Below are 17,980 nucleotides of genomic sequence, written 5' to 3'. Positions count from 1 at the left end.
ACAAGATTGTCCACTCTCACCACTATTATTCAACATAGTTTTGGAAGTTTTAGCCGCAGCAATCAGAGATGAAAAAGAAATAAAAGGAATCCAAATCAGAAAAGAAGAAGTAAAGCTGTCACTGTTTGCAGATGACAAAATCCTATTCATAGAGAATCCTAAAGATGCTACCAGAAAACTACTAGAGCTAATCAATGAATTTGGTAAGGTAGTAGGTTACAAAATTAATGCACAGAAATCTCGTGCACTCCTATATACTAATAATGAAAAATCTGAATGAGAAATTAAGGAAACACTCTAATTTACCATTGCAATAAAAAGAATAAAATACCTAGGAATAAACCTACCTAAGGAGACAAAAGACCTCTATGCAGAAAACTATGAGACACTGATGAAAGAAATTGAAGATGATACAAAGAGATGGAGAAATATACCATGTTCTTGGATTGGAAGAATCAACATTGTGAAAATGACTATACTATCCAAAGCAATCTACAGATTCAATGGAATCCCTATCAAACTACCAATGGCACTTTTCACAGAACTATAACAAAAATTTCACAATTTGTATGGAAACACAAAAGACCCCGAATAGCCAAAGCAATCTTGAGAAAGAAAAACAGAGCTGGAGGAATCAGGCTCCTGGACTTCAGACTATACTATGAAGCTACAGTAATCAAGACTGTACAGTATGGGCACAAAAATAGACATATAGATCAATAGAACAGGACAGAAATCCCAGGGATAAACCCATGCACATATGGTCAGCTTATTTTTGATAAAGGAGGCAAGAATATACAATGGAGAAAAGACAGCTTCTTCAATAAGTGGTGCTGGGAAAACTGGACTGCTACATGTAAAAGAATGAAATTAGAACATTCTGTAACACCATACACAAAAATAAACTCAAAATGGATTAAAGACCTGAACGTAAGGTCAGACACTATAAAACTCTTAGAGGAAAACATAGGCAAATCACTCTATGACATAAATCACAGCAAGATCCTTTTTGACCAACCTCCTAGAGAAATGGAAATAAAAAACAAAAATAAACAAATGGGACCTAATGAAACTTAAAAGCTTTTGCACAGCAAAGGAAACCATAAGCAAGACGAAAAGACAACCTTTAGAATGGGAGAAAATATTTGCAAACGAAGCAACTGACAAAGGATTAATCTCCAAATATACAAGCAGCTCATGCATCTCAATATCAAAAAACAAACAGGGCTTCCCTGGTGGTGCAGTGGTTGGGAGTCCGCCTGCCGATGCAGGGGACACGGGTTCGTGCCCCGGTCCAGAAAGATCCCACATGCCGCAGAGCGGCTGGGCCCGTGAGCCATGGCCACTGAGCCTGCACGCCCGGAGCCTGTGCTCCACAACGGGAGAGGCCACATCAGTGAGAGGCCTGCGTACCACAAAAAAAAGAAAAAAACAAAACAAACAACCCAATCCAAAAATGGGCAAAAGACCTAAATAGACGTATCTGCAAAGAAGATATACAGATTGCCAACAAACACATGAAAGGATGCTCACCATCACTAATCATTAGAGAAATGCAAATCAAAACTACAATTAGGTATCACCTCACAGCAGTCAGAATGGCCATCACCAAAACATCTGGAAATAATAAGTGCTGGAGAGGGTGTGGAGGAAAGGGAACCCTCTTGCACTAATGGTGGGAATATAAATTGATACAGCCACTATGGAGAACAGTATGGAAGTTCCTTAAAAAAACTAAAAATAGAACTACCATGTGACCCAGAAATCCTACTACTGGCATATACCCTGAGGAAACCATAATTCAAAAAGTGTCATGCTCATTGCAGCTCTATTTACAATAGACAGGACATGGAAACAATCTAAGTGTCCCTTGACAGATGAATGGATAAGGAAGATGTGGCACATACATACAATGGAATACTACTCAGCCATAAAAAGAAATGAAATTGAGTTATTTGTAATGAGGTGGATGGACCTAGAGTCTGTCATACAGAGTGAAGTAAGTCAGAAAGAAAAACAAAGACCATATGGTAACACATGTATATGGAATCTAAAAAAAAAAAAAAAGCTTCTGAATAACCTAGGGGTAGGACAGGAATAAAGATGCAGACGTAGAGAATGGACTTGAGGACACAGGGAGGGGGAAGGATAATCTGGGACAAAGTGAGAAAGTGGCATGGACTTATATATACTACCAAATGTAAAATAGATAGCTAGTGGGAAGCAGCCGCATATCACAAGCAGATCAGCTCAGTGCTTTGTGACCACCTAGAGGGGTGGGATAGGGAGGGTGGGAGGGAGATGCAAGAAGGAGGAGATATGGGGATATATGTATATGTATAGCTGATTTACTTTGTTATAAAGCAGAAACTAACACACCATTGTAAAGTAATTATACTCCAATAAAGATGTTAAAAAAAAGGTTAAAAAAAACCCAACTAATGTTAGACATGCAGTTTTCAATATAATTTCCAGTGTTTTTTTTAAAAATATATATATTATAAATTTCAAAGAATAACAATTACATGTTAGAAAAGATAGTCCTCCATTCCCCAAATGATTTAAGTTTTCTCAATATTCAGCTTTGTGATTAAAAAAATTAAAGAAAAATACTAATGAAGAAACACAGTTGTTTAGAAAGGCAAGTTTTTGAACAGAATTTCTGAAGAAATGTACATTCATACATCCATATATTCACTGCTTCTTTAGGGCAATGGATATGAAAAAGGGAATACCGAATAAGATCTCAATATCAGTAACTATCTTAGACAAGTGGAAGAGAGGATACTTTCAAACAAGAATATTTTGTGTATTGGAAAGCTGGAAGTGGAGAAATTCTTCTCTAATACCAAAATAAATTGCTTACTGGTTGATCTGTTCGGTTGATCCCAATCAAGAAGAGCAGTTCTGCTACAAAAAGGCTGATGCAGAGGTTCTTATGGATGGTGTTACGGTCACTCTGGAGCCCACGGAAAAAGCAAAATGTGAAGATGCAAATCAGGAGACAAACAAGCGACAGCAAAATTCCAACCCATGTGATCACATCCAGAAGAAGGTCATGGACCGCATCACTGTGCTGGAAACACAATAGAAAAGGCATAAGTTGCAATTATGCATAACCAATTACAAAGTTTATAAGTGCCTGGTTCTATGAAGCATGATTTTAATAATGTACTAAATATCCTCCACACATGCAATGAATAAGATAACTTAATTATTTGGGTTTTCTAATCCACAGGTAAAGCATTTTATCTTTTCTGTGAGGTGTAAATCAGTTTGTCAATAGTGTTTGCACCTTTCTTAGCTATGTACATTTTCAGTTGTACATTTTCAACTATGTACATTTTCAGTTGAAGCATATCAACTTAATTCTGGCCAAAGATTTCAAGGTAAAGCTTTTCATTTTTCTACCCCACATCACATTTTTAGGTTAATATTTTTACCACTCTTGCTAGGGAATACTCTATATAAAAATTAAGTTATACACTTAGGAAAGTGGTATCACAACTGAAATTTATTTGAATCTCTGAAGAATTTTTATTAAAAAAATACAATTCCTCTGTCCTATAAATCCTTTATCAGAATTTTGAAGGTTGAGTTCATAAAAGTTGTAATTTTATAAAGATCCCCAGTTAATTCTGACAGACAGCCACATATGTGTACCATTTATTTAGTGGAAAATCTAAAAGAATGAGGATAGTCACTGGATTTATATTCATATTGAATGGCTTAAGGAGATCAAGAAGTTTGATCACTGAAAGGTTTTGCATGAATAGAACCTGTTATACACAGATGGAAAATAAGTATTCAGAATTACTATACCCGATAGCAGCCCAAAAGAGATAGTAGAGCCATGAAAAAGAAATACGTTCATGAAAACTTCCACATTGAAACTACATTACGTGTCTCTGTTACAGTCCTGTGAGTTCCATACCTGCCATGTTCCTTGGTTTGTCCACTCTCTCATTTCTGTCTTTGTTCTAAGATTCAAAACTCCATATCCACTCTATGATAGTTTGCCTCCGTCGAAACCACTTTTGTGAAGCTTAGAATGTATGGTAGCCTAACACATCGGTATGCCAACATGTTGGAGCAGAATCGAGAAACTGTCTATGACTGTCAATTCCTCTTTTCTTCCTAGGTTTCTTGAAAATTCTTAAAGACCTAACTTCCAACAGTAGGGGAATACATAAATAATGGTTGATATTTATGGAATGATATTCAAAAAAGGAGTAGAAAATCAGTGTTCTAGATTTATAGTCACAAACATAGATATTTCTCAAAAATCTAATATTACGTTTAAAAAAATGCAAGTGGCAAAAGTATCTATACAGTATGATATCATTTATGTAAAAATTTAAATGACACAAATCAATGACATTAATTTTTATGGATATATGCATAAGTAGTGAAAGCATAACGTGTGCATGGGAAATTTTTTAGTTGAAAACAAAGATATGTGTTTCTAATTGACATCTTTTTCAACTGTATAGATCATACACATTGATTTTTGTTTTAGGATGGAAGTTACTACATTCAGTTGTCTCCCACATTGTTAGCTCACCTTAAAAAATTCATAAATATCCAGGTTTTCTATTTTTATTTTTATTCAAACTTTGTACCTTTATGTTTTATATAAACTTCATACAAAGATTATTCTGAATGTGGAAATTCTCCTTACAAGTGAACCACCATGCTGTAACCTGAATCACAGCACTTCGCATATTGCTAGATACAACTTCACAGTTGTTATCTGATAAAGAACTCTGCTAGGACACTGCCAATGAAACAGTTTCAAACTATTCCTGCATAACTCTAGATGTATTTCTCGGAAGGAGCTCAAATCATGAAAGAAAACCACATGAAATTTTGCTTTAACTGCTTTGTTCTCCAGGGGACACTGCTAAAGTAGTGTTGGGTCTCTGATAGCTTAAATTACTTTTACTATTGGAAAGTGGAGAGTGGTTAGTGCTACCCGGTTCCCTGAACAGAGAGCTATTTGCTCTCTTCTTTGACTCAAAGGAAAGATGCTGTAATTGAGTATCAAGCACCAGCGTTCAGCACAGCAGTCTTCCATAATGGCAGGTATAATACATTCTCAAATATATCCTAAAGACCTAAAACACTAAAAAAGAAAGAAAAAAAAAGAAACCAAATAACTCCAGCTTTTCCTGGGTAGTTGCATTATTAGAAATGTATTGACTTTACTCAGTGCCTTTGTAGGTCTTTCAAAAACCCCATGCAGAGTTATTAAGAGAAGAATACCAAATGTCAAAACAACAGTACAAAAAGTACATAACGCTCAAAGAAAGAACAAAAAAGTCTAGCAATTAATTAGCAATCATCTTTCGGGTATTACTGTCTAGTTCAGAAAACATAAACACGAACCACCTTATATGTATTATACTGTGATCAAATGTAACTCACCACTTGAATTTTATCAGTAAGATGAAAGAAAAAGAACAATGAACATTAAATGTGAACAAGACCTATGAGTTTAGCCTCCTTTATAGTAGTCTGTCATAACAGAACTTTCAGGAGGCCAAGCCATGATAAAAACCAACCCCCCTTCAAGAGAATGGTCAATTGAATAAAACTCCTAGGTATAGTTTTTTTTTTTTTTTTTGCGGTACGCGGGCCTCTCACTGTTGTGGCCTCTCCCGTTTCAGAGCACGGGCTCCAGACGTGCAAGCTCAGCGGCCATGGCTCACTGGCCCAGCCGCTCCACGACATGTGGGATCCTCCCGGGCTGGGGCACGAGCCTGCATCCCCTGCATCGGCAGGCGGACGCTCAACCACTGCGCCACCAGGGAAGCCCTCCTAGGTAGAGTTTTAACAATGTGATAATGGAGCAAGTATTCCTATTTCCAAGGTTCCACGTTTTGAGTACTCTATAACTCAATCACCCCTGACATGAACTATATACCATTATGTGACTTGAGATCTTATTAGTCTTATATCTTATTATTATATCCTAGCACTTAGTATTGGGCTTGACACATAAAAAGTGATGAATAGGGCTTCCCTGGTGGCGCAGTGGTTGAGAGTCTGCCTGCCGATGCAGGGGACAGGGGTTCATGCTCCCGTCCGGGAAGATCCCACATGCCGCGGAGCGGCTGGGCCCGTGAGCCATGGCCGCTGAGCCTGCGCGTCCGAAGCCTGTGCTCCACAACGGGAGAGGCCACAACAGTCAGAGGGCTGCGTACTGCCCCCCCCACCCCCCAAAAAAGATGAATAAATATTTGTTTTTGAATGGTTATAATAACACTATTCCACTTAAACCAAATGTCTAAGAGCTGAACCCTCTTACATCAGTATAGTTTTAGTATCCATTTAATCCCCACTGGATTTTAAGAAGTATCAATATCAAATATTACATGTTCAAAACTGAGCCCCTTCTTATCCTGTTTCTCCCTCCGCTCCCACCCCCCACTCCCAAATCTACCTTTCCTTCTGTTTTCCTCATTTCAGTAAACAGCAACTTCATTCTTTGAAGTGTTCTGGCCAAGAACTTAAGAGTCATATTGATTCCTCTTTTTCACACATTACTCTTAATCCATCAAGAAATCTTGTAGCTCCTGTCTTCTATCTGACAGCTGCTCCTCACCTCAATTGCACTAAATTGGTTAGAGCTACCTGATTTTTTTTTTTTTTTTTTTGCGGTATGCGGGCCTCTCACTGCTGTGACCTCTCCCATTGCGGAGCACAGGCTCCGGACACGCAGGCTCAGCGGCCATGGCTCACGGGTCCAGCTGCTCCGCGGCATGTGGGATCCTCCCGGACCGGGGCACGAACCCGTGTTCCCTGCATCGGCAGGCGGACTCTCAACCACTGCGCCACCACGGAAGCCCCACCTGATTTTTTTTTTAAACAGCCTCCTAAATGATCTCCCTACTTTGACCCTCATCCATCCCCCTTTCCTCTCTGTTCAACAACATGGAGAGATTCTCTTTAAATACAAGCCAGATAATAAGATTCATTGATGGAGGCATCCAATGTCTCCTACCTCAATAAAAGTAAAAACCAAAGTCTTTACAAAGGTCTACAATGTCCTATAAGATCTGCACTCTTGTGAAACATTTCCTATTCTCCCCTTCATTCAGTTCACTCTACCCCAGTTGGCCTCCTCTAGCCTTTGAATACATCCAGCACATTCCAGCCTCAGAGACTTTGTACTTGATGTTCCCTTGGTCTGGAATTCTCTTCCAATAAATAGCTGTGTGACTTACTTGCTAACTTCCTTCAGTTCTTCATTCAAATGTCACCTTCTCACAGAGTTTTTCTGAATCACCTCATCTAAAATTGCAAACATCATTTACCCACTCTGACTCTCTATTGCTTTTCCTGAATTTTTTTTCCTCTTAACATTTACCTAGACTATATATTTTATTAATATATCTTATTTATGTTTTCTACATAAACAAGAAATATTAATAAAATACATAGCCTAGAATCTATTGTATAGCACAAGGAACTCTACTCAATACTGTGTAATGGCCTATATGGGAAAAGAATCTAAAAAAGAGAGGATATATGTATACGTATAACTGATTCACTTTAATGTATCCCTGAAACTAACACAACATTGTAAATCAACTGTACTCCAATTAGAAAAAAAAAAAATTTCTTGTTCATCGTCTGTGGCCTTTACTAGAAAGTACACTGCAAGAGAATAAGTTGTTTAATCACCAATGTATCCCCAGGTCCTAGAAAGCTGCCTCCCATAGAGTGGATGCACAATTAATGTGTGAACTGAATAAATGAATCTCTCTTTAATTAACCCCCCTTCTGCAATGAATTTAGATTATAAACTAAAAGTTGTATCATGCTGCCCATTGCAACCTTTGGAGTTCTTTAGTTCATAAACTACCTGCTCTAAAATCTTGAGTAAAAGATAAAGAAAATTAAAGCTGGAGAATGAGAAGGTCATTACACCATATATCTTAAAATGTGTGGAAGTAAGAGGACTGCAGAATAAGTATGATTAGAGTCTGAAGATGTGGATTTAACCTTGTCGCTCCAATTTTGCAATTGGGCGACTTCAACAACTACTTACCCTTTAAAGTATCAGACACTTCATACATATAGAGATAAAACAGATTCACTTTATCGTATACCTGAAACTAACATGATATTGTAAATCAGTTATACACCAATAAAAATTAGAAAAATAAAGAATCAAAAACTTCAAGGAAATTAATTTCTTAAAGAAGATGGGGAGCTGTGAGAGAAAATCTACAAGCAGAACGACAGAATGATTCATCAGAATATACTTTCAGGAAATTCATTGACTCTATCCACTCTAGAAAGAAATTTTTATGAAAACAATACTCATTTTTCAGGCTTTCTGTGAAGCTTACATTCACATATGAAATGCCAGATACTTTGTAAAAGCTACAGAAAGTTTCTGATTTTTTCTTTTATTTTCACCTCAATGAATCTGCTTTGTCTTATCACTGTGGGGTTACTGAGTAATTCAAATACCACAAAAGGCGTGAGTACCACAATGAAGGAAAAAAAGGTGGCTTAAACAATGATGTTTTGTGAAACTCACTCTGTCAGTATAAAACCCTCAAATATACCAATAGGTACATTTAATGAAACTAAGCCCAAATTCATGGAATAGGGAAATGTGACTTCCGCTTCATGATTTAAAAATAACTCAACCTGTGTACACTAAGATCTTCATGTAAATCTTGATATTTCTAACTTTATTGTCTAAAAAGCATCTTGTCAGCAAACAAGATGAAGAAATAGATTTTGAAATGTTTTCCATTTTTACTGCCTAAGTATTTCCAGATATATTGTATATTTCCAGATACACAAACTATATGAATTAATTCTGAACCCCTCTGGATGTTTTTTTATAATTTTAGAAAGTTGCATTTTCCAGACATTGCTTGAACAATCACCCTATAATAATTATTAATTGTGGGCAGTAATTTTCAAGAACCTATTTTACTTTCTGCATTAAAATGTATTATTTTAACGTTGAGTCGGAGTTGTTAAGGCATAATAATATGATTTTTAAATTGCCTCAAACATATCTTGTTCTGAAATACTTGTAATATAGCTAAATGAGTTTTATTTTTTCTTCTTTGCAAATGTAGGAGCACTCACTTTGCTACCAATGTATCACATCAGCATAAGGCGTTGCTTTGACTCAGGAATTTCACTGAAGCTAGTAGGGTTGTGAAAGGCCTATTTTCTGATAAATATGGCAAGAACTCTGTGAAATAAGTTCCTTGCATTGCTCTAACAGATCATCAAACACATAGGTCACCACACGAATGCTTGGGAAAATAAAGGGCTCAATGGTCTGAGGAAATTAGAATTTTTTTTTGCAGTAATAGGATGAAGGTCAAAGTTGAGTAACACAGTAAGAAGAATGATATGATTGCATTTCTTATGATTTTTATAGTAAGTTAGCCAAAATAACTCAGCAATAATTTCCAAATTTGTATCAAGTTGAAAAAAAAGATCAGTCATATATTTTCAAGCTGTAATTGCTGAGAGAGAACCACTGGCAAGTAAAAGCACACTAAACTATTCATATCCAGCTATCCTTTGAATTCAAGAGAACTTATTCAGAATATCTCTTTGGTTTCAGAAGCACAGCGTTGTATACTCTAAGTTATTTGAAGTTTTCTTGCTTTGAATTGAAAAAAAAAATTTTTAACCTCACCATATTTGGTGAACCAGATTCACAACTACCTTAATAGAGGAAACAGAAAAGGAAATAGTAGAAAATGTGGAAATTAAGTATCTTACAGTAGTTGAGAATTAAATACAGATATAGGTTTTTAAAAAGTAAAGTTGATAAACAAAAAACAATTATGACCAATTAGAAATTTTTAAAGTAAATGAAGTAATCAAGCAGTAAATAAGAAAAAGATTTTAGGAGTATCTGGGGTGAGGGTAGAAAATGAAGCTGGGAAGATAGAAAATTTCATCTTTAACATTTCTGAGTTAAATACAGTGATGATGATAATAATGATGATGATGAGAGCTAACACATAACTTTCAAGATATCAGTTTCTTTTAGGAGTGCTTATCTATTTTATTAGGGTTGTCACTTAGTCCTATAAAACACTGTGATGTGATACTATTATTATTTCCAATTTACAGATGAAAAAACTGAAGCACAGATAAGTAATTTACCCCAGATCATTCAACTAGTAATGCAGTAGATATAGTATTAATGGTAATGTGACCAAGTATCCAGGTTTGCTCAGGAATGTCTTAGTTTTAGCATTAAATTTTTCTATCCTGGGAAAATCCTCTCTCAGACATGAAACTATTCCAGAGATCAGAGATGGGTTCAGAAGTTTGAAAGCAAAGTACAAAATCCATATGATAGTCTAGAAAATAGAGGCTGGAAGCAACATTATTTTTAGTATCAAATGTCTGTGGCATTGAATATCCACCTTCCTTAGTGACTCTTGCTGTCCTTTTCCCTGACTACTTATGCTGGAAACCATGATTTGCAGTTCCTAGTAGAGAATCAGACATTGTTGTATTATTCTGAGTGATGAAACCTAAGTATGCAAATTCAGGGCCTTGAGATGCTAAATTTCTCTTTGATTTTGGATTAACTGTTGTGCTTTGTACCAAGATTCTGCTAAATTAATTTTTAACATTGTTACTATTGTGACTGTTTTCTAAGAGTTCATTGATGAAACTGAGAACAATATAATATAATAACATGACAATACTGAAAAGGAATGCTAAACAACTGTGTTATTTTAAAGATATAGGGAAGGATACAAGAAGTTAGATTAGAGAGATAACCAAAACAAAGCATACTACACAAAATGTGGAAATGAATTTGGGGCCAGGCATGAGAAGACTGTGAATGTGCGTATGGAAGCTGAATCTCACAAATCCAGGATAAGACAGGCAAGTTTTTGTAGGATAAAAAGTGGGGTTTTTTGTTTTATGTTTTTTTTAAACCTCTCCTCAAAAGGTACCAATGTTCAGTTGAAATTAATGGTAGTGGAGTAAGCCTGAGTATTCCAAAAGAATAAACATGTATTATTGCTTTCTTCCCTTTATTTGTCTTTGCACCTGAGTAAAGTTACTTTTCCTGATTCAGAGGTTGCAACTGAAATGTCCTGTGGGTAAACAAAAGGAGAAATTTTGATAACCAGTGTTTTGCTTCCTTACAGTGTAGAGCTGATTCTGTCAGATCATGCTTTCTAAAGTATATAAAGTGAAGTGTTGGATCATAGCAACAAAATAATGTTTCCCCCAGCTCTTATGCATTTTGATTTGAAAAATGGAATTTCAAATTGTCTTCTTGATTTCCATAAAGGTTTTGATTAAACTTCAGAAGACACGAAACAAAAGACTCTTGATAACCTTGCCCATATATAAACTAGACTTTGCTCATCTATCTGCATATTTGATGGACAGTGCAAATGTAAATTTTGGAAAATGCCATCCAGCCTATAAACTTCTTACAAAAGAAAATGAACAGTTCTTGCCCACTAAATGTGCTGTACACCTTGTAGACAAGGCTGCTAGAAAGGAAGGTGATGTGCTTACCTGCGATAATGAGGTTTCATAATGAAATTATTTGGTCACTTTTCAGTTTCTTCAAAATGTGTAGAAGTACTTAATGAGCCTTTTAACTTTCTAGAAATGGAAGGAGATAGTCTCCTGAGACATGTGCCTTCAAGATGGCTATTACAGGGGCTGGCCATAGACAAGATGTTAAAATACTGACCTGTAAAATCATATTTCCAAAGTGTGGGACAAGAAAAATGTCTTTCTCTAACTTTGAAATATATGACAGATGAGAATGGAGAAAAATATTACAATAAGACACATTTATATGTTTCTCTAAAACTGTTTGATGAGCTCTGAAGAGGCTATAGGGAACCTGGAAAAAGATGAACTTATTCTACCCGAGTTGCATGGACTTCTGCATAGGTTAGAACAAAAAAAATCATTACAGTGAAAAACATGATTTATTTTGGGGATTTAAGACTGTTTCCAAAATAAAATGTCATCAGAAAAGGACAGTCATGTTAACAGGACTTTATCATTTCTTTATTAAAACTTTAACTTGCTTGGGATCCAGTCTTTACTTCATAAAGTACAACTATTTCAGTGCTCTAAAACCATTATCCCTGATAGTGCTTAAGCTTATGCTGACATCCAATGTGCTTGGAAATGTTTATAAATCATGAACATTTTGGACATGGACAGCTCATATGATGAATTCATAGATGCAAAAGAACAAATTGACAAACAGCTGGTTTACCAAAACAAGCCTGTACATACAAAGTGGATGGGCATTTCTGGAGATCTGGGAACTAATTGCCACAAGTCTAAAAAGCTACAAAGTAAAGCTATTAATTAAAATCCTAAGTACTCCGTGCTGAACACTTTTGTTGAGAAGATATTTATTTTGATGTCATCTATTGGATTGACACCAGGAATCAATGTAATGTGGGCTTGATAAAATCAGAACTTCAGGTCAAAGTGAATTTTACTTTTGACTATATTCAGTTTTAACTTTATTTAAAAAAAATGAAAAATACACATAGAAAAAACATATCATAGTTATTTTTATTAAATATAGGTCATATCTGTTTAATTACTTTGTTGTACTAACTTAATTCTCACATTTATAAAATGTGTGATAATATAGCCTGAAATTTTAAATATTCAATAGAGACTTTTGCTGTATCAGAGGATGGAAAGAAGCATTTTAAAAATATTGTTATAGGCATTCACACTATTAGCACTACTATTAATTAGCATTAAATACTTCTAATTGTCACTTTTATGTAGTAATAACACATAGGTGCATAATTACTTATTGCATGTTAAGTATATTTTTTGATCTGGTAGTGCTGTTTCCTGGTTGGCTCTCTAAAAGGTTGATCACCCTAACTGATGGCCAAATACTCCATGCTCTTAACAATACTGCTAACAGTGGGGAGGACCACAGATCCTCTCCTATATTTCTTTTGAAGACTCAATTGTACTAAGCCCCTTAGAACTAAACAGAGGTAGGTTTCACGGGTGAAAATTTCTTGATTATCCTTTAAATACAATGATTAAATCCAGTGGTTTTGTTAAAACAAAGTTTGCTGGGGATCATTCAGCAAATTTCCTGATTCTCAGACAAAATGGGTAACTTCGTTTAAGATTGTTTTCATTAAAACACATACACACACACACACACACACACAATTTTTGAAAGTACTTCTTAAAGGGTTAGGTGAAATGGAATGGGATAGAGGGGCTGAAGTATAAATGAAGGGAAACCATAGAAATGCCAGACTTGAATTACTCAGATATGTTTACTATTTTTATTTACTTGTAATTTTTTCTTTTTTTTTTTTCGATGCGGGCCTCTCACTGTTGTGGCCTCTCCCGTTGTGGAGCACAGGCCCTGGATGCGCAGGTTCAGTGGCCATGGCTCACGGGCCCAGCCGCTCCGCGGCATGTGGGATCTTCCTGGACCGGGGCACGAACCTGTGTCCCCTGCATCGGCAGGCTGACTCTCAACCACTGCGCCACCAGGGAAGTCCCTACTATTAGTATTTAAATATCATTCTTCTCATAGAGCCATTTCCTTTGGCATGTAAGGAAAGATAAATTTACCACAATGAGAAAGAAAAGTTTTAAAATAGAGACAAATAGAATTAGGCTTAACAGAGAAAGTAATTTTGCATAACTACATTATAAAAACCAAATAAATAGAAACTACACCAAGCCAAAAACATCTAATAAAATTTGGTAGTTTCATCCTAACATTGGATGCCTACAGTGTGTCAGGTACTGAATAAAACAGAATGGAAATATAAATATATACACACGTACACACACACATATATCTCATTTTTACTTCATTATTCATATTCATTTGGTTTTCTTAGCTATACCAAATTCAGGAAAAAGAAAAAGGAGATGATGGTTATTAGGCTTTCTTTTTTCCATTCTCATGAATAAGTTTATTGCATTTTAAACAGAGTAGGGGTCTTCCAAATAATAACCCTGGGGACAAATATCCCACAGGCCTCGAGTCAATAGCTTGAGCTAACATTAAATTTTACAAAATTAACAACTTAAAAGTTCCATGATTGGCTTTTTAAATCAGCAAGTAACCAACCATAGAAGATCTTTAAACCATAATGCTTATGCTGTGAGGATACACAAAGGAAACTGGCAGTCCCCTGAATGGTCTATAACAAGGTAGGAAAAATGATTTAGTTCAGCCATATTTTTGTTCACATGCTTTTAAAATCTTACACACAAGTTGACCTTACTGCCTATCTTAGAAAGCTATAAAACTATTCTGGAAAATCTAGCCTAATTCCTCTAGAGTTCAATAGTTCTCTAGCTTTATTACTTTATTTACTAGACACAGTAGAATGAAATAGGCAGGGAAAAAGAAAAACAATCACAGAAGAGTTTGAATGTTAAAAAAGAAGGGTAAAATTTTACAACCCAGAGCAAATAGACTACAGTTAGTAAACATATCAACTAATTCTTACCAAGAACAGTATAAGCAATTAAGGATAGTTTTAGAATATTAGGATGGAGAAAGTTTTCATGCTTGCTTCTTTTGCTTGGCTGGTTGATTATACTCTCTCAAGCATGGGTAAATTGGGTGAGTAGAGCCAATATACTAAACAAATTTGACAATTTCATTGTGATAAAAAGAAGCTGTCACTGTGAACAGTGATGCAAAGTACTGGCCTAAATGTCTTTCTTTCAGGTACAGGTAGATGATTATCAGTTATTAGAAACTCAATTAACTATTTGGGTCTTGATAGTTAACTACTCCCAGGATCAAGAGCTCAAAGGTTTTGAGGACAGTTAAGCATATAGTGAATTAAAAAATTATATTTTCGGGCTTCCCTGGTGGCGCAGTGGTTGAGAGTCCGCCTGCCGATGCAGGGGACGCGGGTTCGTGCCCCGGTCCGCGAAGATCCCACATGCTGCGGAGCGGCTGGGCCCGTGAGCCATGGCCGCTGAGCCTGCGTGTCCGGAGCCTGTGCTCCGCAATGGGAGAGGCCACAGCAGTGAGAGGCCCAAGCAAAAAAAAATTATATTTTCAGAAAACTTTATAATTCTCAACATGATTTTAATAGATTTTGTTATTCAATTCCCCAAAATAATCCTGAGATAACGTTAGAAATAATTTTATTACTCTCCGTTAACTGATTAATAATGGGAACAGTGAGTCCAAATGATTTGCTAAAGATACAGGCAATTACCTAAAGAACTGGAATCAGGACCCTAAGCCTCCTAACTGTTCTTATTCCAACTTCCCTGCAAATTATAAAATGGGAAAATAAATTATGATGACAATTCCTATTCTGGTTCTGTGGATCAAATGAGATAATGTATGTAGACACTAAAGAAATGATGTTAATTCCTCTATCATTGAACATGCTGGGCCTTTCTGAGAGTTAAGTCCTCACCAGATCTCTACTTTTTGCAATCTCCATAAACTTTATTACTTATATTTCTCACTAGAATTGCAGATGCATCTCCAGCTGCTATTTTTAGGCATGCTTATTTACTGAAGATGATAAAGAACCTGAAAATTGTAAGGGTAAGGATCTAGTGTGCATATGAGAAGATTGCAGGTCTCTTTCTGCTTAAAAATTCTACTGCAACTCAGAAATAAAAACAATCAGAAGAAGAGTGTAATTAATACTCTCTTGAATATAAATTTTACTGAAAATATACACTTCAAAACCACAAAAATGCAGCCTTACTTCATGTTACTTCAAGCCTGTTGCTCTCATTTTGCTTAAAGTTATGTCATTTCATCTAGAGCATCTTCTCTGACCCCTCAAGGTCAAGTTAAGGCTTTTCCCCATGTGTTTCTATAGCACTCTCTACCACAACAATAAGACATTTCTTGTAAGATACAGATTATGCTGATTACTTATCTGTATTACTAATTAGATCATAAACTTTGCCTGTCACAAAGACAGTATTTAACTATTTGAGGAACAAGTAAAGGGTAGACTTAACAGATTAAAATGAAAGAAACTGAGATTAATAAAACAAACTTTCCAGATATATTTCCACATGTTCCTCTTAATTACAAAAACTTCAATGCTCCTGTACAATGTAACTTTAACAAATGATCAAACTTAGTAACTCCAATAAGGGGCTTCCTGATACAATGGGAAGGATACTGCATCTCCTACAGGGTATTTTTGCCAAAAATGTTTAACCTGGATCTAATTATGAGAAAACAATCAGAAAGACTGAGATTGTGAAACATTCTACAGAATGGCCTGGACTCTGGACTCTGCAAAGTGTCATTTTCATGAAAGACAAAAACAGGCAGGGATACTTCTAAAGAAGAGCAAAGAAATGTCACAACTAAAGGTACTGTGATCTTTGATCAGGCCCTAAGTGGAAATACAATGGCTGTAAAGGACATTATCAGGATAATTAGAAAATCTGTGTATGAATTATACAGTAGATGATAATACTTAGTCAAAGTTAAATTTCTTCTGTGTTTTAATGGTAGAGCATGTTCTTGGAACCTATTTGCTGGAAGATTTAGGAATTAAATATTATAAAATCAGCAATTTACTTCCAAAGAGTCAAATAACACAGCAAAATATATGTATACATGTATGCATGTACATACACATAAGAGTGACAGTCAAATGTGTCAAAATTTAAATATGAATTCAGAAAAAGGGGTATATGAGTGTTTATTGTAATACTCTTTCAACTTTTCTATAAAAGTTCTATAAAAAGAGTGGAGAAAATAAGTAATAAAATAATTTTTCTTTCCACTCCAGCTACACTGTTCTTGCAGTTCATCAGAATCACAGAATCACCCCTGCTTCAGGTTCTTGTTCTTGTTTCATCTGCCTGGAAGAGCCTTTCCCCAGATGATCTGCAAGACTGATTCTCAGTTCTTTCAGGTCTCTGCTCCTAACACTGAGCTTGGGTCCAGTGGAGGAGGCAGAAAATAAAACAGCAAATAAATAATTTCAGATTTTAATAAATCTAGGAAGGAAACATATCATTATAAAACTGTTTGATGAGAAGGTCCAAGAATAGTTCTTGGTTCTAAGAGGTTGTCAATTTTTTTGATAGTTAATATTTAAGATAATATAATAAAATCTTACATTTTTGATCATTTTTGAAACCATTTTGTTTTCATGGAATTTTACATATTTGGAGGGTATTCAACTTGTGAGTTATCTAGGTTTTTTTTCCCTCTAAATAAATACATTGTTTAAAGTACTATGTAATATTTATGATTTTTAATCTCTACCTTCACCTCAATCCCACTGCACTATAGATGGCAAAATACAAAAAAATACATAAAAATTTGGGAATGGAAGTGTACAACCTTTAGCATCATACATTAAACATTTTATTTTTCACTAATAAAATCATTTTTTAAACTCTTAAATTAACTTTTCTTTTGAACTTTAAAAAAGTAAAAATACTTTTTTGAAAAGCAAGTACTTTTCTTCATATGCAACTGCAGAACCTTACAGTGTATTTTCTTCTAACCTAGAAAAAGTGTAGTTATAAAATATTTGACACACAGAATCCATGGTATGAAGTTAAAAATTTCCAAATTGTCATTGTTTTAAATCAATACTAAATTTAAAAAGAAACACAATGATTTTAAATAGCAAAATAATGCCTATACTTGGACTGGGGTAAAGTTGGGGTAGGGGCAATAGGATATACTAAGCTCAAAAGAAAAGAGAGGGAGAAAGGGAGAGATGCAAGCATCTAACTAAGGAAAGTGAAGCCTTTTAAAGATAATAAAAATCAATGTCAAGTTGAACTGACAGAAATGAGTAGTGAGACTTTTTTTTATTATCCCCAAAGAATTATAATTTGGGTAGAGGAAAAAGCTATAGGTGATATAAATTGTCAGACCATTTTCTAAAGCATTTGTTACTGTGCTCTACAAAACCATAGTAGAAATGTTAATTAGTCAATTAGTTTGAAACTTATG

The 17,980-nt window shown here is 35.3% G+C and overlaps 1 protein-coding gene across 3 annotated transcripts in view; it reads right to left on the bottom strand.

Moving 5' to 3' along the window:
• Window positions 1-17,980, bottom strand: part of ADGRL3 (adhesion G protein-coupled receptor L3) — an 864,166-nt gene that overhangs the window by 100,814 nt on the left and 745,372 nt on the right. For all 3 annotated transcript variants that reach the window (XM_027089631.1, XM_027089632.1, XM_027089633.1), the window contains one exon: window positions 2,867-3,076. In XM_027089631.1, coding sequence (XP_026945432.1) covers window positions 2,867-3,076 — 210 coding nt within the window. The remainder of the gene's footprint in view (window positions 1-2,866; window positions 3,077-17,980) is intronic.

The sequence above is a fragment of the Aethalodelphis obliquidens genome, unplaced genomic scaffold (assembly GCF_003676395.1).
Source record: "Aethalodelphis obliquidens isolate GAN/ISIS:26980383/991018 unplaced genomic scaffold, ASM367639v1 scaffold67, whole genome shotgun sequence".
Lineage (NCBI taxonomy): Eukaryota > Metazoa > Chordata > Mammalia > Artiodactyla > Delphinidae > Aethalodelphis > Aethalodelphis obliquidens.
Note: the sequence above shows the minus strand (reverse complement) of the source record. Positions and strands in the feature narration are given on the sequence as shown.